Source organism: Calonectris borealis, chromosome 1 (genome assembly GCF_964195595.1).
Source record: "Calonectris borealis chromosome 1, bCalBor7.hap1.2, whole genome shotgun sequence".
Taxonomy (NCBI): Eukaryota; Metazoa; Chordata; class Aves; order Procellariiformes; family Procellariidae; genus Calonectris; species Calonectris borealis.
The window spans coordinates 73,358,978-73,384,622 of record NC_134312.1 but is presented as its reverse complement, the minus strand read 5'-3'; the positions used below and the strand labels follow the sequence as shown (position 1 = coordinate 73,384,622).

The 25,645-nt window shown below is 40.2% G+C and overlaps 1 protein-coding gene across 1 annotated transcript; it reads right to left on the bottom strand.

The window, feature by feature from the left end:
- Positions 1-2,127: 2,127 nt before the first annotated feature.
- LOC142086789 (solute carrier organic anion transporter family member 1C1-like) lies at positions 2,128-25,645 on the bottom strand. Its single transcript, XM_075160266.1, has 15 exons — positions 25,555-25,645; positions 21,216-21,370; positions 18,722-18,863; positions 18,501-18,633; positions 16,333-16,448; positions 15,056-15,202; positions 14,841-14,939; positions 13,223-13,468; positions 12,194-12,358; positions 11,521-11,716; positions 9,896-10,058; positions 7,694-7,878; positions 6,420-6,484; positions 4,326-4,443; positions 2,128-3,431 (listed from the first exon to the last, which is right to left on the bottom strand). The coding sequence occupies exons 2-15, from the start codon at positions 21,345-21,347 to the stop codon at positions 3,215-3,217; spliced, it is 2,124 nt and encodes a 707-aa protein (XP_075016367.1). The 5' UTR covers positions 21,348-21,370; positions 25,555-25,645; the 3' UTR covers positions 2,128-3,214.

The following is a 25,645-nucleotide window of genomic DNA, read 5'->3' as shown; positions in this document are numbered from 1 at the left end:
TATTTTGCAGTCCGTAGTATGTCAGCTTTTCTGTGGTTTTTTTTAGGGGGGGGGGAAGATAATTTCTTAAACTTTTCATCAAACCTTTGATTCGCTTCTGCTCTCCCAGAGCTCATCATACAAATGTTTTCAGCTTTTCTTTTTCTTTGTTTGCATCCATTCTACTCTGAAAGAGCACTATTTATAATTTTCCTCCCTTTTCATGCTCTTTTATGAAGCTCAGAGCTTAATGTTTGCAAGAAACTTATGTTGCTAGTAAGGTCTCAGTTCTGGAAACACAGGGAGGTGTCTGTTTGGCAGGTACCTGTACTGCTGCTGAGGCCATCTCTGCTGGGGCCTTACCTGGCCTGGCTTGGGCTGAATCAGCAATACAAAGAGGGGTCCGGCTTAGGCATTTTAAGTGTGAAAGATAAAACTTTTTTTTCTCACGCTGTTTGCCAAGAAACCCCACGTATCCAGGAAAAAAAAAAACAAACCATCCACACAAAGAAAACCAACTCTCCCACCCCCCCAAATTGCTGCAACAACTTCCAGTTTTGTGAATTGTAAACTATGCCTCTCTGGGTTTAGAGGCATTGCTCCTAATGTTCAAAACTTCAGTATGTAAAGGGAGGCACCTGAATAAAACCGGCCTGCTTTTCCAAAGGGTTAAGCAAAGGGAGCTATGGGTATATTTACAGCAGTGGTTAAAAGAGTAGATGTATGCATTTAATTTTACTTACTCAATGTGTAAAAATTGTGGCTGCAGTGACAGATTATTGCTGAAACACATTCATGTACATCTTTCCACCGAGTAATTGTTCTCCCCTCAAAAACAACAATGAAAAAAGTGTCTAGGTTTTCCTCCCAAAACTGTAAAGATGCTCAAAATTAGCTCTCTAGTTTTCTTCAAATCTCCCCTGAATATGCTTAGCAGCAGCCATCATTATTTCTTACTGATTTCCTGCTTGGCAATATATATCTTGCCCTACCTCGAATGCATGCATCTTGCAGTAGAGATTGCCAGTTTGTGCATGTGCACACGTGTGTGCACATGTGTGCACAGTGCTTCTTATGCAGCAAGGACTCTTGGGACACAACCGTAGCACAAACATTAATTGCAGAATTGCACTGTGAGACAAAATAATTTGTCCTGTTTTCTCTGCTTGCGCCATAGATCCATGACCTACAGTTGCCTCTTTTTAATGATGGAGGGAAGGCCACAGTTTTTTCAATGCTGGCCACAAATCAAAATGTTGCTCTTTCTCCCTCTCCCTCAGGAGCTGAGCTGCTGTGGCACCCAAAGGCAGCTGAGCTTCACACCCTGACTCTGGCTGGAACCATTTTTTCCACAAGAAAGGGGAAAAAACCCTTGACAAGCAGGTTATGACCTTCTTGTGCCAAAAGGTCTCTGTATCCAAAAAGGCCAGTTTATTGACATCTCCTTGATCTCATGAGTCTGGAGTAATAACTTCCTAAATCTGCTGCAGGCCATAACACTTTCTTTTGACATCATTGATTCCTCATGCATATTTCTCATAATCTGTCATCTGGAATTAACTCTTGTTTTTAGTTAAAACTGGTATATTTTGTCACATAAAATATGTTTTCAAAGGTTACAGATTTTCAATTAAAAATATCTCACCCAAATCCCTGGCTTTAAAGACACCACAGGAAATTATATACGCACCAAGATGTGTTAAAAAAAATCATCTGGACAAAGCAGCTGAAAGAGAAGCAGAACTAGACAGTTGCAATTAGTTTCCCTGCCAAAACTCACTCCCAAGTTCAATAGTTAGGTAAGGTTGTTTGTTTCTTTAGGTCCCACAGGTCATTCCTATGGCTGTATCTGGATATATCAAAACATTTGCAAATGCGATTGTAAGACAAGACCAGGCAGAGTCCCATCAGTTTTGCTAGATGGAGAATCTCTGCCTCCAGTAAATATCACTTCATTTGGAAAAAAAAAGTCCCATTCTTTTTCCTTCAGCTGCTGCAATCACTACTAAGCAACTGTCATGACAGACAACACTTATTTCAGAACAACTCAGCATTTTGCTCAATGTACTTTTTTTATCTAACATGTCTATTAACCATATCCCACTGAGCCTTGAGCATCTATTTTAAAGTATCAACTGGAGAATGGAATCACTGTTGTGAAATGGTACGCAAGTATGCATCTTTTTATTTAAAGTAACAACAGTTGTCAAGCTCCAAATGACACAAATATGATGAACACACACCAACAAATACACAAAAGCAACTTTGAATATATGAGCTAAAGGCTTGAGCTGAGAAAGTTTTAAGGTGCATGAAAACACAGGTGAGTGTTTTGCCTGCCCGATGATGAACTTCTCCCAGAATAATAAAGACTGGACATGACAAATGTATCGAGTATTTGCAGTAGTCATAGGAGTAATGTTATTGTTTGAGTGTCCTCTGCTGGACAGCACATGGCATAGCAATAAAGCCACCAGCATACGTTGGATGGATTCTGCTTAGAAAACAATATCACTATAAAATTCAGATTATTTCTTATGTTTCATAGTCACTTAACTAAAAAAAAATAGTTTTTAATAAATGCTACAACTCTGAGATTTTTAAAAACAATTATTTCCTTTATGGCGGCCTATTTGTAGTTTTAAGTAGGCACAAAATTTTCAGCTGAGCTAAGATAAAATGCTTCTTGGAAAAATACTGCTTTTGTCAATTTTGCAACGCAAAATTGTTGCTATGATTCGTTTAGATAAGGTGGAAACTTTTTGCTTAAAGGCTTTGGTTTTATTGTGAATTCTGACTGAATTTGATGAAATCAGAACACTGTTGTCAGCCTTGAGCTTGTCATTCCTGTGGCAGACAACCGCATGGATCTGCGTACAGGATCAGCGTCACATTTTGTGGGCCTTTGGCATGTGGCTGTTCCGCCAGCAGTCACCTTTGACCCCACGAAAAATTGCAGACTGGTTCTATTGGAAATGCCAAGGGAGGTTTTCCTTTATCTGTTGAGAATTTGGTTCAGTTCCTGTAACTTGTTCTGTCTGTTATTGGTAACCAGGTACACGTAAGGCACTTTCGTACTTGTATGTTAGTTTTTCCTGTTGTTGATCACAGGTTTGCTGTTAGTTTTACTTTTTTGAATGGTGTTATTATTTATTATTTAGTTATTCATAACATTGTGAAAGTTGTTTCTAAAAGAAGCTGTCCTGATTCATGTGACACTGATCTAAACGGCTTTCTAAATACATGATTCATTCTCTGCATCAGAAGAACCTGGCAAATGTTCTTTGATCTTGCAATTATCTTCTTTACTCATAGGACCGTCTTGTCTTCCTCCATTCTCTGTAGGCCTAGAGTTCTTATTCTGAAAGTGTTTCTTTACCAATATATAAAAAAAGATTGCAATCAAGTAGGAAGGACCTCTTAACACTGCTGATAAACCAAGGTAGACATGCCTGTGGGATAGAGCATAGAGGATAGGCATTGAAATTTTTGAAGACGCTGAAGAAAATCACTGCAATGGCTTTTAAGGATTACATATATACCAAAACCGCATAGTAGCTTAGGGGAAAACATTAAAACTCATTCTTTGTGAATGGTACCACAAACTGGACATTTTTGCTTGCAAAAATATCTGTTAAGGAATTGATAATATTCTTTTTGCTTATGAAGAGAGTTGCAAAAGCGAAACTTCCATCATCTTCCCTTTGTTTCTAAAGATTTTCAGATCACTTTAAGGCCTTAGGCTTTCTAGGGCTAGAAATATATTGAGATTGTCAAAGTGGGCTATTTTATGTAACAATAAAAACTACATCAGAAGTGCCCAAGGTTTGCGTGAAATAGAAAAATCTCTGGAATATTCCTCCTTGAGACCGACATTGTTTGTTTTTAACCAATACCTTCAGCTGCTCAGTATGATTTTCTTTCATTTATTTTTCTCTCAAATGTGGCCAATGCACACAGTTAACAGTCTTGCCAGTATGAATAAACTACCTGCAAATAAGGTAAATTTGGGTACCTTTCCTCTTCATGGTAAATCATACAATCCTAGGTCTTTTAAATTGACTTAAAGGATATTAAAAATACATATTTCACTCCATAAAGTCTCTGTCATTGATATTAAATGATTTTTGCACAACATAAAAACTGACTGAAAAACTAAGTGTTTAAGATGTAATCTTAAGATTTCTCAATTTCAGGAATTCGAGACTGACCTATATCTGAGTCCAGAGTTAGTATCTGACCATAATTTTTGATGAGTGGCCTCACACACTAAGTATAACAGAACAAAACATGTCTATCCGTAGAGAGGAAGTGCATGAGGCTTTTTGTGCCCTAATTTGCCTTACCTATATGCATTGGAGTCGTATAGCCTGCAAGCCCCTCGCCGCCCACAGCTTGTGCTTCCCCATTTCAAGCATGTCTTGTCGATCAGTGCACCGAAATACACCGGCGCTGGAATCCCAGCTGCAGGGAGACAAGCAAAAATGTCACAAGATATCACAGGAAAAGACATCTTTTTAGAAATCAGCTTTATATTTTCTTAGTGGCAAGTTACATGCTGCAGTAGTGGCAATAGGTGGATTGGACTGTGGGGAGTTTTTCCTTTCCTTTACCAGAGTGATTGTAAGCTGGGACACCCTCTCTGTGCTGAGGGGATCATCAGTCCCCAGCAAATGTGGTCTGATGGGTTTGGCCAGGCTGGTAGTCATGCACATTGGTTTCTCAAGCATGGTTCTGAGAGCCACTGCTGGCTTCCAGTGCATGCTAAGCTCCTGCAAGGGAGAGCTGGACTGGTTGTGTATTTGGAGCACTGAACTGACACATAGTTCCTTCATCTATGCATAGCCTAAATTATCCACACTGACTTCATATCTATCTGATAGCAGCTGATAGCCCCTTCTGCCTGAAGGGACAGCACAAAGTATACATGATTAGAGAAACTGAATATGCTTTTCAAAAATGTCTATGAGGGTAGAGCAACTTCAGTTGCATCCTTAGTGTGACTTGGCCAGATATGAGCTTATGCTTTACTGCAAAACAACTGCATACTGCAGACATGGGACAAAATCCTAGCCTTGCTGAAGTAAAGATGAGTATTAACTTCAGACGAATCCAGGTTTCAGTGTGTACAGGACCATGTTTCACATTAGCTTTGTTCCTACAGGAGCAACCTGCATTCTTGTATAGGAAATAATTTATTTTGTAAAAACAGGTATACTCTCAGCCTGTTCTACCCTAGGGCTCTTGTGAGAGTCTGAACTCAGTAATCTATCTATAAAGGCCTGTGTATTATGATCATCAATGCTGTAGTCAGGGTATGATGGGACACATGCTCATTTTGGAGGTTCCTTAGAGAAGGAAGACAGGAGCACATCAGATTTGATCTCTGAGTCACTGAAGAGAAACGCCAGCTTTTGTGAATCAGTGACAGTAGCTCTACCCTTTCTTGCAACAGAAGGAGCATGCTGGCTCAATGTGCTGAAGCAGAAGCCTATAGAAAGGGGGCAGTTCTTTTTTCATAATGCTTTTTTTTAATTTCCCATGGCTGAAAGAGCTCCAAGAATCCCATTGGCATTGCTTGTCCTCTGAGAGCTGGGGCATAAATTCTGCCCCTCCATTGTGTGATGAGGAAAGTAGAAGAGAACAAAGGGTGGATACACCTTCCTATCTCAAAATGTTCCATCACAATCCTGAGTAGAGACTACAGCTCTAACCTAGCTCTGATTGTAGATATTTGTAAGCTGCTGTTGATTTTTTAGGCTTCATAGCAAACCCATGTGGCTTGACTTTTCACAAGCATTTCTCTACATTTCTGAAATGCAGGTATTCCTATTCCACTGACAAAGAGAACAAAAGGAAACAGAGAGGTGTTTTCTTGCCTGCCTAAGCGTCTCAATCAACCATCTCATTAGCAACTCTCAAATAAAAAAGGAAAAAAAAGAGCATTGCAGCATGCTTAAAGGGAATCGAAATCTAAGCTGTCGTCTACCAGGAAAGTGAAGTTTCAACATAGAGAAAACACTCTGCTATGAGCAGAGTTGTATTAGTGTTGAATAAAGTCCTACTAGAGCACGTCTTTCTGATCTTACTTGCAGCATTGTGTCTCAGTGAGCCATTCGTTGAATCATAAGTTTGAAACCTTATAGTTTTATTTAGAAATTCAAGATAATACTTTAATTTTGCTTAGAAACTCTTCCCATTTTGGAATACCAGGCTCCCAAATTGCAACACCATTTAATCAGCACGTCAAAGATTTTCAAAATTGTGTTAGCATATTTCCCAATGAACTCTTGACTGAACATTGGACCTTCAGGAAAAAAACAGGATCTTCAGGAACAGCCCAGGATCTAACAGCTATTTCAAGGATACATCTGGTTTACAAATGGTCATTTAAAGCCATTTGAGCAAGGCTCTTAGTTATTCAGAATGATTTCTCTTACCTAGCATTCTCATAATGAGCGTGTATAGACCAACTGCAAGAGATTTCAATTCTGGCTGAACGCATCTGAAAGAAAGAGATATAAGTATTAAGTATTTGCCTATCTAGTGCTTAGACATGCCTATTAAACTGCTGTTAATTACCCTGAATTTAATACTCTTAATGACAGAAAGCCAAGCTTTGGAAGGAGAGTACTTCCTACATTTGCTGAAAATACATTAAGTGGTATGAAAAAGGTGAATTCATCTATGGTTTTCCATCACATAGCTCCTGGGAAGTCCATTTACTAATTAAAGAAGTGAAATTTTAAAGTCATGGGCTCTCCAACTGCCTTAATTCCCTGGCATACATTTTCCTCACTTCGTGGGAAATACCTTACTCACTTGATGGGCAATATCACAGTGCCCTAAGACAAAAATGTTGCAAGTAGCTGCATTAGTGCAGCATCTTACTATTCTCGAATGGCATTCCTCTATACAATGCCACATCTTGAACTATGCAAAGCCATCTGGCCATATGTCCATCTGTTTCATGCGGAACCACACTCTAAGCAGCACAAACAGGCTCTGATCTTGAATCCATTATATATTCAGCCTCTGCCGTCTCCTTACAAATATTAACATGGTCTACACTCAGAAAGATGTCTCACAGAGATGAGGAAGGGAGGTGAGTTTGTATTCTGTTTTCTGTGCTCATTTAGGATGACTTAATGCTCTAAGGACTACCATTAAATTTACCACCGATGCATTTTTCTACTGATTGAGCTTTCTCTTCAGGTTACTGAAAAGTATATTCTAATTTGCACACATGGTTCCAAATCACATCCTGGTACACTTGCACCTGTGTACCTCAACAGAGGTGAGCATAAGAGTCTCAGACTGAGCCCTCAGATGTCTTGAATTTCCAGACATCTGATAGGCCCAATCTGTTAGGGCAACCCCACATCCAGAAATCCTGACAAAAGCATGGCATTTTCAAAATCCATATAGCCAAAATATCCAAGCAGAGAAAGAGGAAAACCTGGGCATATAACACGCATAAAAGAAACCATTATGTGGTAGTTGGAAGCAACACACTAGAACCAACTTACAGACAGCAGCAAAGTAAGTTTTGATGCTAACAGCTACAAACAAATAGGAAATGACAAAACTCATTAAAGAAAACACGTTTTACTGCAAGAGAGTCTTTTCTCCTAAGGGAAAGAGAGAAGCCTAAACACAACTTTGATCCCCTTATCGGAAAGCTTCAACCATTGGTACAGTTAGTTTTACTTACCTAAACATAATCATGTATGCTGGGGTGCCTCCCAATGCATAAAAAAAGCCACTTATGACTTGTATTACTGTATAATAAATAAACCTCATTGAACAATCTTCACTTTTTGGACATTGTCCCAAGGTGGCAGAATTATTTCCTGTCCATGAACCGCTGGCTTCAAGACAGCTGCAGTTATGGAAGACCTGGAAGACACAAAGCAGATTTAGAATCATAGAATCATAGAATAGTTTGGATTGGAAGGGACCTTTAAGGTCATCTAGTCCAATCCCCCTGCAATGAGCAGGGACATCTTCAACTAGATCAGGTTGCTCAGAGCCCTGTCCAACCTGACCTTGAATGTTGGCAGGGATGGGGCATCTACCACCTCTCTGGGCAACCTGTGCCAGTGTTTCACCACCCTCATTGCAAAAAATTTTTTCCTTATGTCCAATCTAAATCTACCCTCTTTTAGTTTAAAACCATTCCCCCTTGTCCTATCACTGCAGGCCCTACTAAAAAGTCTGTCCCCATCTTTCTTACAAGCCTTCTTTAAGTATTGAAAGGCTGCAATAAGGTCTCCCTGGAGCTTTCTTTTCTCCAGGCTGAACAACCCTGACTCTCTTAGCCTTTCCTCATAGGAAAGGTGTTCTATCCCTCTGATCATTTTTGTGGCCCTCCTCTGACCCGCTCCAACAGGTCCATGTCTTTCTTGTGCTGAGGGCTCCAGAGCCGGACGCAGTACTCTAGGTGGGGTCTCACCAGAGCAGAGTAGGTGGGCAGAATCACCTCTCTCAACCTGCTGCCATGCTTCACGTGTCTCGACCTCTTGGCCACGCTTGGTAGGAATTGCTCATGCAATGGGGAATCCTGCCTTCAGACACAGGCAGAGCCTGTAGCCTTCCTAACCATCCTGTTCCTATCTTATTTGTCTTTCTTCATGCAATGGGCAACAGCTTCTACTTTTCTTTCCTTTCCTACAAAGAGTTCTCAGAGTCAGAAGGGATGTTCCATGCCAGCATGTTTTTATTAGCGGACACAGCACCCCTTTTTGGAAGATGTTTGGAGTACCTGCAGGATCTCTGAGGCTGGCTCAGCTTTGTGTCCCTGGAAGGCAGTCAAAGGGGAAAAGCGAGGCTCAAGGAGCTGTGCCTTTTGCTGCTAGGTGACACCACCTGTTAGCTGACGTGTCTCTGTGAAAAGCACCTGGATCACAGGTCCCTCTCTGCTAACGCTGATCCCCCAGAGTTACCTCACAGCTGTAAGCAGCAGCTAGCTGTCAAGACACAGCCCATGCATAGCACTGAGATCAGCAGTAGGTGCACTGATAGCTTAGGAGCAATAGCTTTTAACCAGGGTTTGAGGGCCTTGAGGATGTGCTGTGGTAAGGGGAACTGTGAGCCACAAACCTTAACCTCTACAGAGAGAGACTTGTGTGGGAGGCAGTAGTCCCACTGTCATGTATGCTGCTGGGCCCTTCTCCCCTGCCTCCCACCTTAAGATTTTAGCAAAGAATGTCTTTTGGAGAAGATGACTGTAGACATCAGAGAGAAACCAGCCACAAAGAAAAATCTGTTGGAGAGAAAATTCTGAGTGCAAGAGACAGCTCCAGATCATGTATCTTCTGGAATGATCATCTGGCACCAGAAAACAGGGGAATGACACAGTCCAGTGAAAGCTTATAACCATGGACTGGAGCTTCCTCTCTGGGACTCTGTGCATTATCCCCAGCACTCTGTGCTGAGCAGAAATCACTCAGCCAGAAAAATAAGCAGTATCCTGCCGTCCCAGAGTCTCACATGGTGGAAGCAAGCTGCCTCCCCTCAAATCATTTTTCATACTTACACATTAATGATCAGTATCAGGGAAGATACTACACTATCTTGGTATACTTCAACTGTTAGCTGAAAACCTCAGGGCAGCCAGAATGAGGTTTATGAAAGGCAAGCCATGGACAACCTTCAGACTTGAATTGTTTGTTTCCCCCTCTTGTTCAATCTACAATCGATGAAAGCTAGGAGCTACAACAAGGAGCTAGGGCTTTTTGCTTAATGTGCAGTAACTCAGAGAAATCTCTATATCTTCTGTGCTGTTTGTAGCCAGAAATCATAGATACTTTACTGACTGGTCCCCAGTAACTTTGGTTTCCCTTAAATGCATTATACTACTAAATCCCTGAAAATAAGCTAGTGAAAAAACTCAGGAACTGAAGCAGGGTCTTACTGTGTTCTTTCCATGTCCCACCGAAGTTGTACACCCAGCTAGACAGGCTGAAACGTATGTCAGTCCGTTGTCTCCACACACAGGATCCCACACGTTGGAGGCACATTTGCAGTCAGAGTTGCACTCAGAAAATATGGCATTTTCATGGTACGGAATGGGTTTGCTTAGAAGTTAAGTTCAGACAGGTGTAAGAACTTTAATTCAGTGCTGATGGCAATGTAGTTCTGTGTGACAGTATCACTGTCCTGAAACCCACCACGTATGCCCAGGACATGCATTTTCATAGCCGAGTCTCTACAGTATTGATATCTTTGCTTGAGATTCCATCCTACTTGCACTGATATGAAAGTGATTACTAGATTGTAAAGAATTTTAAAACAAATAAAAATGTTGCTACTGATTTTAGCTGGCAGATGTCGACAGAAAATAAAAAGGAAAACTAGAAAGGCTTTGAGAGGTCAGCTAGGCTATCCCCTAATTGTATGTAGAGCTAGCAACAGTTAACACAGCCTTATGACATACATCTTTACCTGTTGGTAAAAATGCACCAGTTATAGAAACTAGATTTCCTGGTCTCCATAATTAAAAATACTCCTTTCTTAAAGCCTAGCCTAACTCTTCCTAGAGGGTATGGAGAATGCAGTATTCCCTTTTACTTTCAGCCATCCTTTGGGTATTGAGATCTGTAACAAAGAGGGATGTCTTCCCTCACCTTCTCCTTTCTGGGTTAATTAAGTTTACATGCTTGCCATTTCTTTCATCTCACTGCTTACTAAGCATATTCCCTGGTCCACCATTCGCATTATTAGTGAAAACTTTGCAGGGTACAGGATAAGCAAAAGACCATTAGTCCTCAGGTTCCAACAAAAATGAACATCCTTGGCATCCTGCCTGTCCAGCTCCACCTTTTCAGCTATGAACCAGTATGGCTTGATAAATGAACAGTAGTGATAAATTATTGAACACTGGGTAAGCCTTCAGGGAGATGCAAACAGGTTCACACCAGCCATGAGGTACTCTGAGGAGGCTGGACATGAGGCAGGGACAACCCATATGTCAGTGTGTCGCTGGGCCCCTTGGACAGTCATATCCTAGCACGCATCCTCTGTACTAGTATCTTTACTCGCTCCAAGAGAAAATCGTTCGTAACTTTTAAAGCCTGGTTCTCTCTTGAGAGGAGAGAGCATCTTCAGTAGGCATAAAAGCTTCATTTTGGTTTACAGTAGGCTGAGAGTTTAGCATGTTGCCGTCTTTCCATCTCTGTGCAGGATATGGTACCAATGCTCTCTGTTACATATGCTTCACCCTTTTACTGAATACACTTCGCTAAAAAATTGCTTCTGGTGTAGAGACAGCAATCTGCAAAACAGCAATACCACTCCACACAGCCAGACAACCCACATGCAATTTTGCTAATGTATTTCTAATTAATCTTTAACCGGTGTTCTGCTTTGCCAGGCTGACACTCTGCTGACCAACAAAACTATCACAATGACAAGTGGTAGTGTTCACTTTCTCTTATGCATTGCAAAAGCATGTCTCTCTTTTAGCCTTCATGTCATAGTACATTTTTTGAACTATTGCTGCCATGGAGAAAAACATACTCTTCTTCATTTTATACTCACCCTTCATAGGACACTGTCATTCCTGCTACTACACGGTTCTCACAGCCAACAAAAAAGTGCAGGAGAGTGATGACGTAGGCCAAAAATGACATGGTAAATGCAAACTTGGTTGCTCCAATGATGCTCATTTTGTACTTTTTCATTATGAGACCTCCTAGGAAAATCCCAATACCTACAGGAGGTAAGGATGTCAATCCTGAAAGAGATTATAGAAGGGGAATGTTAAAATAAAAGAGTCACACTGGGTTTAAGAGCCAAACTCTGTCCTCAGCTTGATACCCCTGGCAGCTTTATGTTGTATTATGATGAGTCTAGGTGGCTTTGTGCTCAACCTAATCCCTGGGTTGCGTATGCTAACCCACTTCCATTGCAGCATTTAAAACTCCCACACCACATTCATTGCATATTTGGGGCGCCCTTGCTATAATAAAATTAACATAACATAACATAAATAATATAATATAATATAATATAATATAATATAATATAATATAATATAATAATTTATTCTGGTCCCATAGGCACCAAAACTATAGTTTGTGTGCTGCCTTCAGGAGAGATCGCCATTTACATCAGCCTGTTCTGCAAGGAATTCAGTCCCAGAAAAGGCATGCCAGAACTTCTCCCTGTGCACTACTTATAGCATAAGCAGTCATTCAACAATGTAACTTACCTATTAGAAAGTTAGATTTAGATGTAGATTGTCCATACTGCTGTTCCATGTACTTTGGTTTGTAAGTCAAGAAACCAATAAAGCTACTGAACTGTAACAGTGAGCAACACAAAAATGTAAAGTACATTCGATTACTCAATACTTTTTTCAGGGAGGTATAGAAATCTGAAAGAAAGGGATATATGAGTTGGCTTTGAAAGATGCATGGTATAATTACTGGTGAGTAATCTACGAAACTTAGGGCAAAATCCTTCTCTCAGCTGTCCAAGTGCAAGTCATACTGATCTTCATTTGCATGCAAGTATCTGAAAGCAAAATCAGGTTCCTGAAAAACACCAGAGGTTGAGATACAGGAAGAGAATCCTAAAAGAAGACAGAAGTATGGGTTAAGGCCTGGGTGCTCTAGTGAGATCTGCACATGAAGACTGAAGGGCTCCACACAGCAAAGACTTCTTTCAGCTTACATGAATATCATCACAGGTTCAAGGCTAAGTGAGAGGTGCCTTTGTGGAGATGCCCAATGTCTTCCATTGGGATCTGAACAAAGACAGAGGAATCTGACTAATGATGCAAAGCCATCTCTTCCCCACACCTTTCTACCATTTTCTTAGCCTAATGACAGCACGACCAGAGCTGATATTCAAGCCTGCTGTATTTTCCTCAGGCAGCAATGTGCTTCAGAGTCTCCATAATTTGGCTTTCCATCTTGAAAAAGGAACTTTCCAATATTTTCTTTAGGTCCTGGTACAGAAACAATTTTTCCACTGTTCAAATTTCTTCTAGCACAAAATTTTAGAGGTAGGTGCCACTCGGGCAATGATGCATTGCAGGTGATGCATGCAGAACCTCACAGTCTTGAAGAAGCTCTTTGACTTCTAAGAATCTTTAGCGGACCCCTCCTTTCCTGGGGATAGCTAACTGGTTTAGACTGAAGTGCAGGGGAGGTAAAATATTCTGCAGAACTATTACATTCCCGCTGTACATTGTGCCTATTGCTTTTCATATTTATACAACTTGCGAAACACTTGCCTTTCAATATTACTGACCACTTCCTTGGCTTAGATTTTGCAGGAGGAAGTGTCTTCTTCGTGGCGTCCATGTTTTCCAAGAGACCATATGAAGTTTTGTCATTATTGGCTTCCTCCGGCTTTTTCAGGCTCTTCGGCAGGAAGAAAAATGGAATAGCAGCTAGGAAACTAGTTGCTCCAGCTATTAAAAAACCAAGCCACCAGGCACCCACCCAGCGGGAATCCTGTGGGGTGATAGTGATGCTTCCTAGAATTGAGGGAAACAGGTACAAGTTACCTATATGAAGAAGTTGAACCCTCCCACCCTTTATCTGCTAAAATAGCTACATTTTACAATGCCTGACTTTCAGTGTTAACGATAATCACCTAATGAGAGACCGTTCATGCAGTGAAGGTATCAGGAATCATCTGAATGGTGTTATGTTTCATCTGCCTTTCTACGTGATATGCTGACTGCCATTTTGTGGCATACATGGCAACACAGAGGTCCTTATCCAACACACAGCAAACCAAAACAGGTGACAGAGAGGCCTCAGGCATGGGGTCCTTTTAGGCCTGATACATTTCTACCGAGACCATCCTGTGCAAAATTGAATTGTCTTGGTTACTATTAAGCATATGGGCATTCTCTGGGGCATTGGCGAGATTAGCCACGACTTTAAACTTTGTATTGCAAGGAAGACGAGAGTAGTTGGTTGTATTTTTATGATTGTTACAGGCTGGCATCTTTAGTGGTGGACCAACACTATAAGACTTTTCACTGTGTGACCAGAATTGGCTCACTGTCCTTATGCTTAATCAAAATCAAACATTGGCTTAACAAAGGGCAAAGACAAAATAGTTTGTCTATCTAACTACAGGATCCTGAAGATCTGAAAACTTCTCTGTCCTGCTGGTAAAACAGGATCACCCACTGCTGCTGCTGCTACACTGGGCCTTTTCCTGAAAAAGCCATCACCAGTCCGCACTGCCTGGCTTCCCATCAGGCTGGTCCGGTGGGTGGGGAGGTGGGCTGGTGAGGAAACATCACCTCAGAGATGGCTCCTGCCTCCTCCCGTGAAAGGGAACAGGATGCAGGGCCATGGCCACCACTTACGGGGATTGCTCTGCTCCCTCTGGCATTTTGCAGATGTGATTACATACATGTGTTTTCTTTTCATCTGAATAAGCAAGGGCTGGAAAAAGGTGTATAATATATTGCAAACATTACAAGAATTGTAAATAACGTAAAATGCTCAGCTGAAAGGGCAGATAATCCACCAAAACTGTAAAACTGCTATGCTAGCAGAATCCTTTCATTACGATCCCAGTTTAGTAAAACATCTTGGGTCTGTGAGAGTTCTTGGTACTAATTTTTAAAGTTAAACATGTATTTTAATCATATAATCCTAAAACACAATTCTAAAATATGTTCCCTGTCTAATTCTGCCTTTACCCTAAAAGCTTCCAGTAATTTAATAAAACTGTAATAAAGTCTATAATAAAATTAATGAAATCAATATAAGTTAAAGATAAATTATATTAATATAATTACTATAATAAAAACTTATGTAAATATGTAGAGAAACCTGTTGCCAACAGGTATTAGCTTACTTTCACTTTACCTCCATTTTGCTTACCTAAATCCACAAATCCAATATCCACGTACAGTTTTGCACATAAAGATCCCAACAGGAAGCCAAACATTGGGCCCAGCATGGCTATTGTGTGCAAACATGCTGAAAATATAATGAAGCAGATGCTAGTACATTTTAATGGCTGAATGTTTTCTTCTGCAGAAGATGATCAACCTCTTACACTACGAATCTCTCAGTTTACTTCACGTTGAGATTACCTACATACACGGGAACATCCTCTTCTTTAGCAAAATCATCAAGGTAAGAGATGCCCAATGGTGTTATTGGTGTCTCACCAATTCCACGTAACATGTTTCCGAGTAAGATATATATCCACATATATGATGATGGTTCCTTCTCACAGCCTGCAGATAATGAGAGTTTACATCTTTGTAATAGAATAGTTGAATGGGAAACAGTGACAAATCACAGGAAATTCAGCACATGAAATTATTATAGTTTAGTATTTAAGGTATTAACAGCATTATCCTTATGGAAGATGAATGAAAGGCCATCAACCTCATTATACCTTTTAATAATCTTTTAATAACACTTTCCTCCACCTCCATTGTATTTGGTTTCTAGAAATACAGATAAGTATCACCCATCGGAAAAAATGGCCGTGTAAAAAAAATGGCAGATTGATATTGTCATAAATATATTATCTGGTATATAACTTTTATCTTTAACTTGAGAAGTTTGAGATGGTTTCTGGGGCACAGCTTGGCTCTTTCTCTACCTGTGTCACATGTAAAGCAACATGTAAAACAGCTGTATTCCATATGGTAAGTAAAATCATAGAAATCTCCATTTATTTCTAGTTAACTCTGGGAAATTTCATGTCTTTTCACGCTATCTCTTCCACCTCCCCAACTCCAGGTCTTGGGTAATTGAATCCCTTCAGAAATTTCTTCACACACAGTCTCAGCATCCCCTTCTGTGGAGAAGAATTCTGGAATCAGGAGTTTCGGATAGGACTTTGGCAATGCTACAAAATCATAAACAAAAAAGACGGACATGTGGAGAAGAATTAAGAGGTGGCCTAATGAGTACCAGCTGATTCAAGAGCAGAAACAGGTGAAGGGAATTGTGATCGTTGCCAGAAGGAAGATATAAGAGATGCAATGGGGAGAGAGATGCAATGGGGAGAGAGATGCAATGGGGAGAGAGATGGGAGGGCTGCCCTGTTATGATAAAGGCTGTGCATGTATCTGTCAGATGTATGCCACAACACCCTTCAGTGTTAGGGTGATTTTACTGTAGTTTGGAAGTGTGAACATAGGAAACTGGGGATCTGGATCCTAGGAATTTGTGTTTGCTGGATGTTTCTTCTCCAAATGAAATGCACAACGTGCATGTAAGTGTTGGTAACGTTCCCAGACAGGTAGAGACTGAAGTTAGAAATCTAACGGAGCATTTTGCATGGGGCAATGATTTACTCCGCTTGCAACCAAGGATAAAACTAGCTCCTCCATTTGTACTTACAGTTCCTTACCTGATCGGGAGACTTCCAACAAGGTTTCGTTCGCATCTTCATGAATGGAACAGGGATTTATGCTTGAAGTTAAGTTGGCTGAAGAAGCTGTATGTGATGCTGTCTCATACTTATAACTGAAAACACACAATAGTAGGTTTAGAAGCAGTGTTCACTAGGGAAATACTAGCGTAGTAGGGCAGGAATCACTTGACTGCTGCTTCCCTAAAAAGAAAGGTATCTTTCTCAATCCAAAAATCAAATCCTACTAAAGGAGCAAAAAAGAAGATTATTTAAGCACATTTTGGAAAACCAAAACACTAAAATGAAGAACAAATAGAAGTTAGAATCATCTGTCTAGAAGACATAACATTTTAAGCTGTAAAATTCAAAAGGGCTTTTGAAAGTAATTCAGGTAGGATTGAACTGTTGGTATCAAAATTTAGGGTCAGGTCCAAGCAAACACCCTATGCTGACCCCACAGTCAAGGAAAAAAAAAAGAATGTCTTGAGTGTGAGTCCCCCTTTTTATCTTAGATAGTATTTTGGGGTTGGGGGGAGGAGAGGAGTGAGGAAGGGAGAAGCCATTCTCAGGAGATACCCGTTTGCCTGGTAATTGGCATTGGCTTTAGAAAGAGCTGTTGTATAGCAATAGGTGAATAAAGCTAAAAGACACTCTTTAGCTGTATTTACAGGGAGCAGAGCAATGCTGCAGGGCATCAGCTGAGCAGCTCAGGTGCTGGAAGCTGTTCGACCACTTTAGCATGATCCTTTTCCCAGACATGAGCCCTGCCGAGGTGCAAAGTACAATTAGCTTAAGCAGAACAACATGGTAAAGCACACATTCTGCTTCTAGGAACCGGGCTGGCTCTGTTAGACCAGGCAGGTTCATTTTCCAGGTTGAAACAAAGAGCATTCATCAGAAGAGACAGTGCAGAACAGTTTCACCATAAAAATTCAGGCACAGGTACATGAGAAACTGCATGAGTTTCCCAGTGTAGATGACCAAGTTACATAGTTTGGTTTAAGCAGTGGAAAATACAAGTCTGATGCTAGCGCAAGATCCACTGTCATGATAAAAAAAGTATTCCTTAGTTTTCTTTTTAGAGTAGTATACCTAAAATTATTCTAATACATGTAAGATGGCGTATTTTGCTCTCCGGTGGCAAACAGCTGCTCCTCACACAAAGCAGCCTCTCAGCTTCACGCAGAGCCTGCAGATGGATCAGTGCTGGTAGAACTGGTACTGGGGTTTGTCCTGTTCCAAATGCACATGGCTGGTTAAACTGATTTTCCGTGGCTGGTTAAGCTAATTTTTATTCATCTTCTCCAGGCTCAGAGATTTACTGCATGTTGCTTACATGTGATAATGTTTCTAGCCGTAGCTTTGATACAGTGATAACACCTTTGTAGGTTGGTTTCTTCAACAAGTGAGCTCTGAATCCCTGATTTTACATGAGAGTTACCTGTTACTATAAATAAAGTCATATTTCAGGTAGAGACGTCACTCAATATGGAGTTACCCGCTCCGAGCTTTGAGGTCCTGTTAAAAGCAGCACAAACTTATTCTGGAAATCATATAGGTGGACTCTATATCCCTCATCATTTTACTGTAGTTCATAATGGTTTGACTTTCCTGCCTACATGATCCTGACACCTCTATTAGCAACCAATGATGCCACATTCTTAGGTTAACACTGATTTTCCAATAAGGTGTTCTTACAGTTAGCCATTCAGGAAGAGTATATAATTCATTAAAGCAATAGCACCAGCATAGTAGCATGGTTGAAGATTTTCAAAGAACAATATATTTTGTTTGAAACTTGAATTTTCATAAGATTATCATAGGTAAGTGTTTCCTCCTGAAAAAAAAAAAATTAATGATTTTGTAAAATCATTTCCTTCTCTGACTCTTTTCTGAACAAATCTGACTGAAATCTAAAGTATTTTGATTTTCCTATTTTTTGGGGAAAGTTGAACTTTTACTTCAGAAGAACCATGTTTTTCCAACCAGATAAAATGAACAGTGATGTGTATGTATGTCAAACGTGATTCATTGCACACTGAGGTGAGGCTCTATAGGCCTTTGGAAATCTAAGACTTAATATACACCAAGTTTCATTCAAAAACCAGAAAGCAGTATCCAATTCCAATGTTAGGTTACCCAAATTAATCTTGATTGCTACTTACTATCCCATGAAGAAATGAGGCATTGCTGTTAAAAGACTTCCCAAAGCCATAGTAAAGCATCCAACAGCTATTACTTTGGGCCTATGAAGTTTAGCTCCGAAGTAGCTTACAAATGCGATCATCAGCAAGTTACCTGGAAGGTAATGAACCAAAATTAGTGCCAGATGCTGTGCCTCGTATTTCTCTGAACAGTTTTCTGCATGTTATGGAATATCAATTACCCATCTCAAAGCTCCCATCGATGAAACCAACAGTAGAGGACATCAGGCCAAACCTTCGTTCAATCTGAGTGATGGAGCTTTTCATAATCGTACCAGACAACGCTTTACTCAAGTAGCTGAATGATAAAGCAGCGAGAAATGCCTGAGGAAAGATTAAGACAGAAAAAAGGAGGTAGAGGCAGGGAAACTGGTCACAGAGGGATCAAATATGTTTAAAACTGTGTGGAACAATCATCATCATGGTATACATTTGTTACTCAAATTGCAGTGACAATGTTGTGTGTGAATTTTCACATACGCTAATGATACAGAGCGCCAGGGTGGTCTCTCGTCAATGTCTTCTCCTGCTCTGGTTTTCCTGCTGGAGAGGGCTGGTGCTAGGTGCTGCACTGAGAGCTGCTGCTTGCTTTAGGGTTCAGGTTTGCAATAGCCATCTTAATGACCAGAAAGCCTGATCTTACCTGCACTGCTGACCAGAGGTTTTCCAAAGCAGAAATCCTATGAACTGTGGAACTTAAATGTGGCAAACAACTCACTGTGGACTACTTACCTTACTGACATCCTGAGGTTAAATGTATCAAACAGCTGAGGCCCAGTGTTGGGCAGCCAAAATGGTAGGATTTCTAAATTTCTAGATGTTGCAGAAATGTAAAATTTGCCAGAGGTAAAATACCTCATCAAGATAGATTTACTGACACTAGTCCAAACTAAAATTAATCTTGGCCCCAATTATCTTCTGCTTGGGCCACATGTCACTTACTTTGGGCCAGTTTGTAACTAGTTGTAACTCAAACATACAGATAGCCATGGCATCAAAATAAAGGCTTTATGCAAGTTTTTATGATGTCCCAGTATGTGGAAGGTGGTACAGACTGATTGAGTTCATCTCTGTCTCAAATGATGTATTCCGAAATGTGTGGATTATGGCTATGTCGCCTGTATACCATATACCTCATAAGGGAAAGCTTAATATTGTTTATAATTTTATAGTTGCTTCCACTGGACACACATTGTGGCTTTTGCAAATAAAGACGTATTTGATAAAAAGTTAAACTAAGTTTGTTTAAATATTATCCAACTATTTCAACATAGTCTAAAAACCAAATATACTTATTGCTCACTGGGTAAAAGTTCCAATACAACACAACATTGGGTAAGTAAACAAAAGTAAAAATAGATTTAGACATTGCAATACTATCTACTGTAAGAAATGAAGCCAATCCTGGAAGTAAAAGCTTGAAAATAGGTATATTTACATGCTTTTTGTCAGGAATGAAGATGAAAATCTCACAAGTGCAGGCTTTGTCCTGACATGTTTTATTTTTCCTGAGCTTGACTGGCAAAAATTCTGTGAGAACCACCTTTCGTGCCTTATGCCAGCGGTGCTCTCAGGGGTTTTGGCTGAAATCACAAACTGCTAAGTGTGAAAACACGAACAAAAATGACTTGGGTATTTCGGGTTTGAAAATGCAATCCCCAGGTAAATCACGAAACATTTGATGGGCAGGTGAGGGAGAATAACAGTTTGTCTTTTATTACCTCCAAGGTATTGTGTCTATTAAATTCTAATTGCTACAAAGTTAGACATAGATCCACTGTTGTGCATCATTGCCCACATACATGATGGCAAAGTTATTCCTGTGAGTCTCCCAGAGAGATCAGATTCTATTTTTGCAGGTGTATCTGGGTGGCAAATGTGAGTCAGATAAAATAAATATATAACAATCTTCGCCTGATGCTTGAGTCAAACTATTTTGGATTGTTGAGAAGCTTGCAATCATTTTCTTCTTATTTTTTTCTATTAGTCTTTCATTTTACAGACCGTTTTCTAGAGAGAAATGTGTCCCTGATTGCAACTCCACTGAGCCTATGGAATTTAACCTGAAATGAAGCTGGCTGAAGAATTAGTCAAAACATAAACCCAAACACATCACTGTCAAAAGAAATCTTGCCCTTGTAGTATTTGCAGCTCCGCTAGAAGCAATAAACACTAAGGCTTTAACATGAAAGCAAAATTCTCATTAGTTTACTTGCTTTGTTCCGTCAATTCTTCTTGTGCGCTTGGATGCTTGTGGGAACCAGTGGACTATTTGCCCTACAGCCCCAGATTAGATAAAAGTCCTGGAATACAATTTACCGCATCCTATTTTGGCCCTACAAGAATGGGTGGTGTTAGCAACCTTTAGACAACGGCGTATCATAGCCACCTATTTTAGGATGCTTCAAGTTATACTCTGGAGGTTGCTACTTCTCTCCAATGACTAAAAAGGGGATCTACCTATGAGTAACTTGAGAGTAAATATGTTAAATCAGGAAGTTTTATTTTCTCTAGGACAAAGACAAGATCCAACCCTTCCTTGTATCTCCAGTGCGTATCCAGTTCCAGAAAAGATACGAGGAACAGGAATGAAGCAACCTGTCATGTCATACCATGAACAGCATTTTTTAACATATGACAACAGTAATTTGTGGTGATATTGATAAGGCACCAAACCTTCAAGCCAGTGCAACAGGAAGACTTCTTTTTGACTGGCAGATTTTTGTTTGCTTCATCATCCAAAAGCTGGGCAGGTTCTGCTTCCTGGTTTGAGTCATCGACATTGCTGGATTCGGTTTCCACTGTCATGGTTGATTTCTTTACTGAGTGATCTGAACCCAAGAGAAAAACAATAATAAATACAAAAGCACATATACCAAAATAGAGTTGCTTAAGGACCTTTCTGATGAAACAGTAGTTACAGGAAAATGCCGAGATGTTGAAACTGAACCTTTTCATTGGAAAGGATTTGGCTCAATGACTTGGGTGTTTCAAAGTGTATATTTGTTTAAATTCTGAAATATCTTGTTTTGACATCTTTCTTTTCAAGTGAAATGGTCTTCACTCTCCCCACTGCCCCCCACTCTGCCCCCTCTTTTTTTTGGTCTAGAATGACTCTTAATGCTAAAAAGACAATTTCCACAAAAGAGTAAGAGACAAAGTCTCTGCCCAAAAAAAACCGACAAGGGTCAACAAAGCATCAGTGCTGAAGCACAGGAAGTCCTACTGAAGCTCTGAATTTGCAGGCCACGCAGCTCAGGACTCAGTCATTGTTTTGGTGTAGTAACACCAAGCCATCCAACTTAATCCTTTACACTGGCCTGTTGGAAACAATTCTTAATGACAAAAGAATTGATTATTTTAGCTGCCTGACCTCCTATAAGGAGATTATAAGTTCTTCCTTCTTGCAATAGTATAGGGGATCCCTAATGTCCTTCTGTTTGCAGAGTGCAGTCTATATCCCCTGATGCATGAAATCATCTGCAACTCAGCAGTTCAGCAGAACTGCTCCAGTTGCCCTGGGAAGAGCACACCCTGCAGCCATAGATGACAAACCTTTCCCCTCCTTTGATATAATTTTTTTTTTATTGTTGAAAGCCCTGTTTCATGATTAAGTTGAATTTGGTTTTATTGCAATGAATAGTGCAATATTTCACCTTTTTCTTTTCTCAGTTATTTAAAACTCTGTATTTGAGGGATGGGTAAACAATTAAAAAGAATACTGCAGTGAAAAGCTGTAAGGGAATTCTATGTACCTATTTGCAAAGTTTATTTAAAGAATGAAAACACTTGCCCGTTTGTGCAATTCCAACTACAAACAGAACAGATTTCTGAAGGAAGATCCAGATGCTACTGCAGAGCCCCTCGGAAAAAATGGGTCACTTGAAACAAACCCGCTTCAGAGCTGCAGGTCTTGACACACAGGGGAGACAGGAGTATTGAAACTGATGACCCCAAGTCAGAACTCAGAAATCATAGCTCAGAGGAACTGATTTATTTCACCTTTCACAGTAGTCTGCTCATTTGAGAAAAGGGTGAAGAAGAGAAGGGTGTGTGTGGGGGAAATCACACAAAGAGAGGTTTTCCATGCTTGAATGGAACTGAAAAAAGTTGGATGAACTTTTCCAATGCTGGAAACAGTCCATCTGCAATTGCAAATTACTCTGCTACAGGCCATATGGCAGAGTAACATTTTTCAGAGCATTTAAACGGTAGGCATTCCTCTAATGCACAATGGTGAAGAACATTTTTCTTCACTCAGGTGGAAGAGGGTTAATACCTAAGGATATTTAAGAGAAATACACAAACAGAGATTTAAACAATTTAGGAGATTCTTGGGCTCAAGTTCATGAGCATGTCCTTAGGTACTAATGCTGGCATGAACAACTCCTTTCCTTTCCAACTGCTCATATCTGCTTCCCAAATTCTTGACTCATGTGAGTACCACTGCTTCTGTGGCTGTGCTGTAAGTCTGATTAGGACACATATCTGGACAAAAAAATAGCTTTTCCTTCCACTTGGGTCCTCAGACAGATAGGAACAAAAAATAGAAGAAAGGATTTCCTCAACTCTGCACAACTACCAACAGAAATGCTGGTGAAATGGGATTCTTACTACCCAAGAAAAGTTAGCACACAAATACTTTTGAGCATCTGGTCCTCTGAAATTTATCTGTCCCTGTGTAACCTGAAGATACTTGCTTCTCCCTGTTATCATGATACATTAAGGACTACAATAAGATGCTGGGGTAGTGTGTCATTGCAGGTCACAAGACTAAAGAAGTGTCTTTTTTGAGAGTTTGAAGGTACAACATGACTTAGAATCTCAATATAAGGAGAGAAGGAGTGAAAGCAGAGAAACATGAAGATAGAAATAAGAGGCAAAGTAGACAAAAGAGAAAGATAGCCAGGTATCCATACAGGTAACTGAAGAAGTTTAGATATTAGCAGGCTATCCCAGTAAATGTTTCAGAGAAAGACTGTGAAGGCACAAGAAGCAAGGACAGTAAGATTAAAAGTGTGAGCAGTAAATATCAAAGAGCAGGATAAGCAGTTAGAGGCAAATGGTGAAAAAGGCATCCAGAGGCAGAGGTTAGGGTACCAGGCAAGATAAAAGATAAAAAAAGAGAAGAAAAAAAAGTAAAACACATTTTTGTGGGGCAAAAGGTGCTTGATGCACACAGAACAGTGTGAAGCCATCTAGAAGGTGGAAGTTAATTGGCTCAGCACTGCCAGTGCTTAGCTACTCCAGCGATCCAGGCAAGAACAGGGATGACCAGCTCCTGTCAATGGTGAATGACACGTCTTATCATTGCTTTGCAAAGATGCTACTGGAGATGGTGCTACTTTTGCTGAGGAAGGCTAGGACTGGGGGAAGGAAGCAAAAAGATGATGCAACTGTGCTGGAGAAATGTTAGAGCGAGCTATGTGCAAGGATCAAGTGCTGGAGCTGCTGGCAGCATCTCCTCCCATCCTCAGTTGACCCTGACCTACATGGAAATCTGCTGGCGGTAGAACAGATCAAGGCTGGGGAAATGCCATGCCACAAGAAAATTAGAAAAAAAGATAAAAGGTCAATTCACAATTAATGTCAACATATATTAGCTGTTGAGCCTAACAATTTCAAATATTGATTAAGTTGCTATTTTAGATTTATTTCACTGGTGTTTGTTTCCATGTTTAATAAACCAAGGATCTGGTTACAAGCAAAGGAAAAGTATGAAGCTTTCTGCACCAAATGTGTCCTTTCACTAATATGATGTCTCTAAAACTATTATGCTTTGCCTACACAAGCCATTCTGCTGTAGTAATTACCTGAGGTAGTTGCATTTGCAGAAAGACGAGATCAGTCAAGTAACATATTGGCATTGTTTAGGTAGTCAGTCAGCCTAAACAGAAATCACCCTGACTTCCTTCCCGAGGGAAGAAAACAATCCTCACCCCAAAAGCATAAGCTAAAAAAAAAAACCAAAAAAACCCTCAAACCATACTATGAGAATGAAAGTCAACACTCTTCCAGTTCACTTCCAGGGAACGTTTGACAAACTCATTTGGTCTTGTGCTCAGTACAGTCTTTTCTGAAAAACACTGTGGGTGGGGGAAGGTCAAGGGTCTTAACTAATAATCAGTGTGGATAATTGGTGTTGGGTGGGAGCTGAGAGCTTTCACAGTGTCATGGGAAGCATGTGGCATCTTGCGAAGTCGTTCCAGAGTACGGCAGCCAGACTCGCAAAGGGCAGCCACAGACTTCTTCAGTGCTTCAAGGTATATGACCTTATAGGGGCATTGGCCTAACTCCATGCCTGTTAGGTAGATCTATTGCTTAGTGAACATTAAAAAAAATCAAGCTTGTTTTTCTACCCCCTAATTATATGTAAATTATAATGATTAAGAGCACCAATTTAAACACCTTAGCATGAATAACAGGTGATTAATTTACAAAGGTGAAGACAATAGTTTGCTACAGGTTTTGTAGACTCTTATGAAAGAAAAATACAATTATGTTTGAGGAATTTTCAGAGTCCAGCAAAGACACTGTAAGTCCTTGGGCTGTTTCTCACCGCAGTTGCACTTTCAGGGGCTATACTACCATCCAGTAGACTAAAAAATCACAAATCAAGAGCCACATTTTATCCAGTAGTTTATGGAACTGTATTGATTTACACTAACTGCAGTGCTAATCCAGTTGTCTTATTGATTTTTAATACATTAAGGAATCATAATAAGACCTTTTAAGTTAACCTAATATGAAAAATGAATATCACAATGCTGTGCAGGCCTCGACGCTGCTTGCGTCGAGGCATATGATGACATATGATGCTGACTATTCAGAGACACATATACAAATGTATGATGCCATCATTAAAGCACTGACATTTACAACAGGAATGTTACTGGTGTTATTGATCACAGGAAAGGCAACTAGTACTACACAGGTAATGTTCATTAGTTGCAAACACTAAATGGCAACATTTTAAGGTTAAGACAAACAAAAAGAATATTAAAGAGGTTCCTACCTAGGTTCTGTATCCACAACAACAGCAGTTATACTACCACACGAATGCTCAAAAGTCAGAGTATTCTCTCCTTAAGCAACGCTGTGCTGGT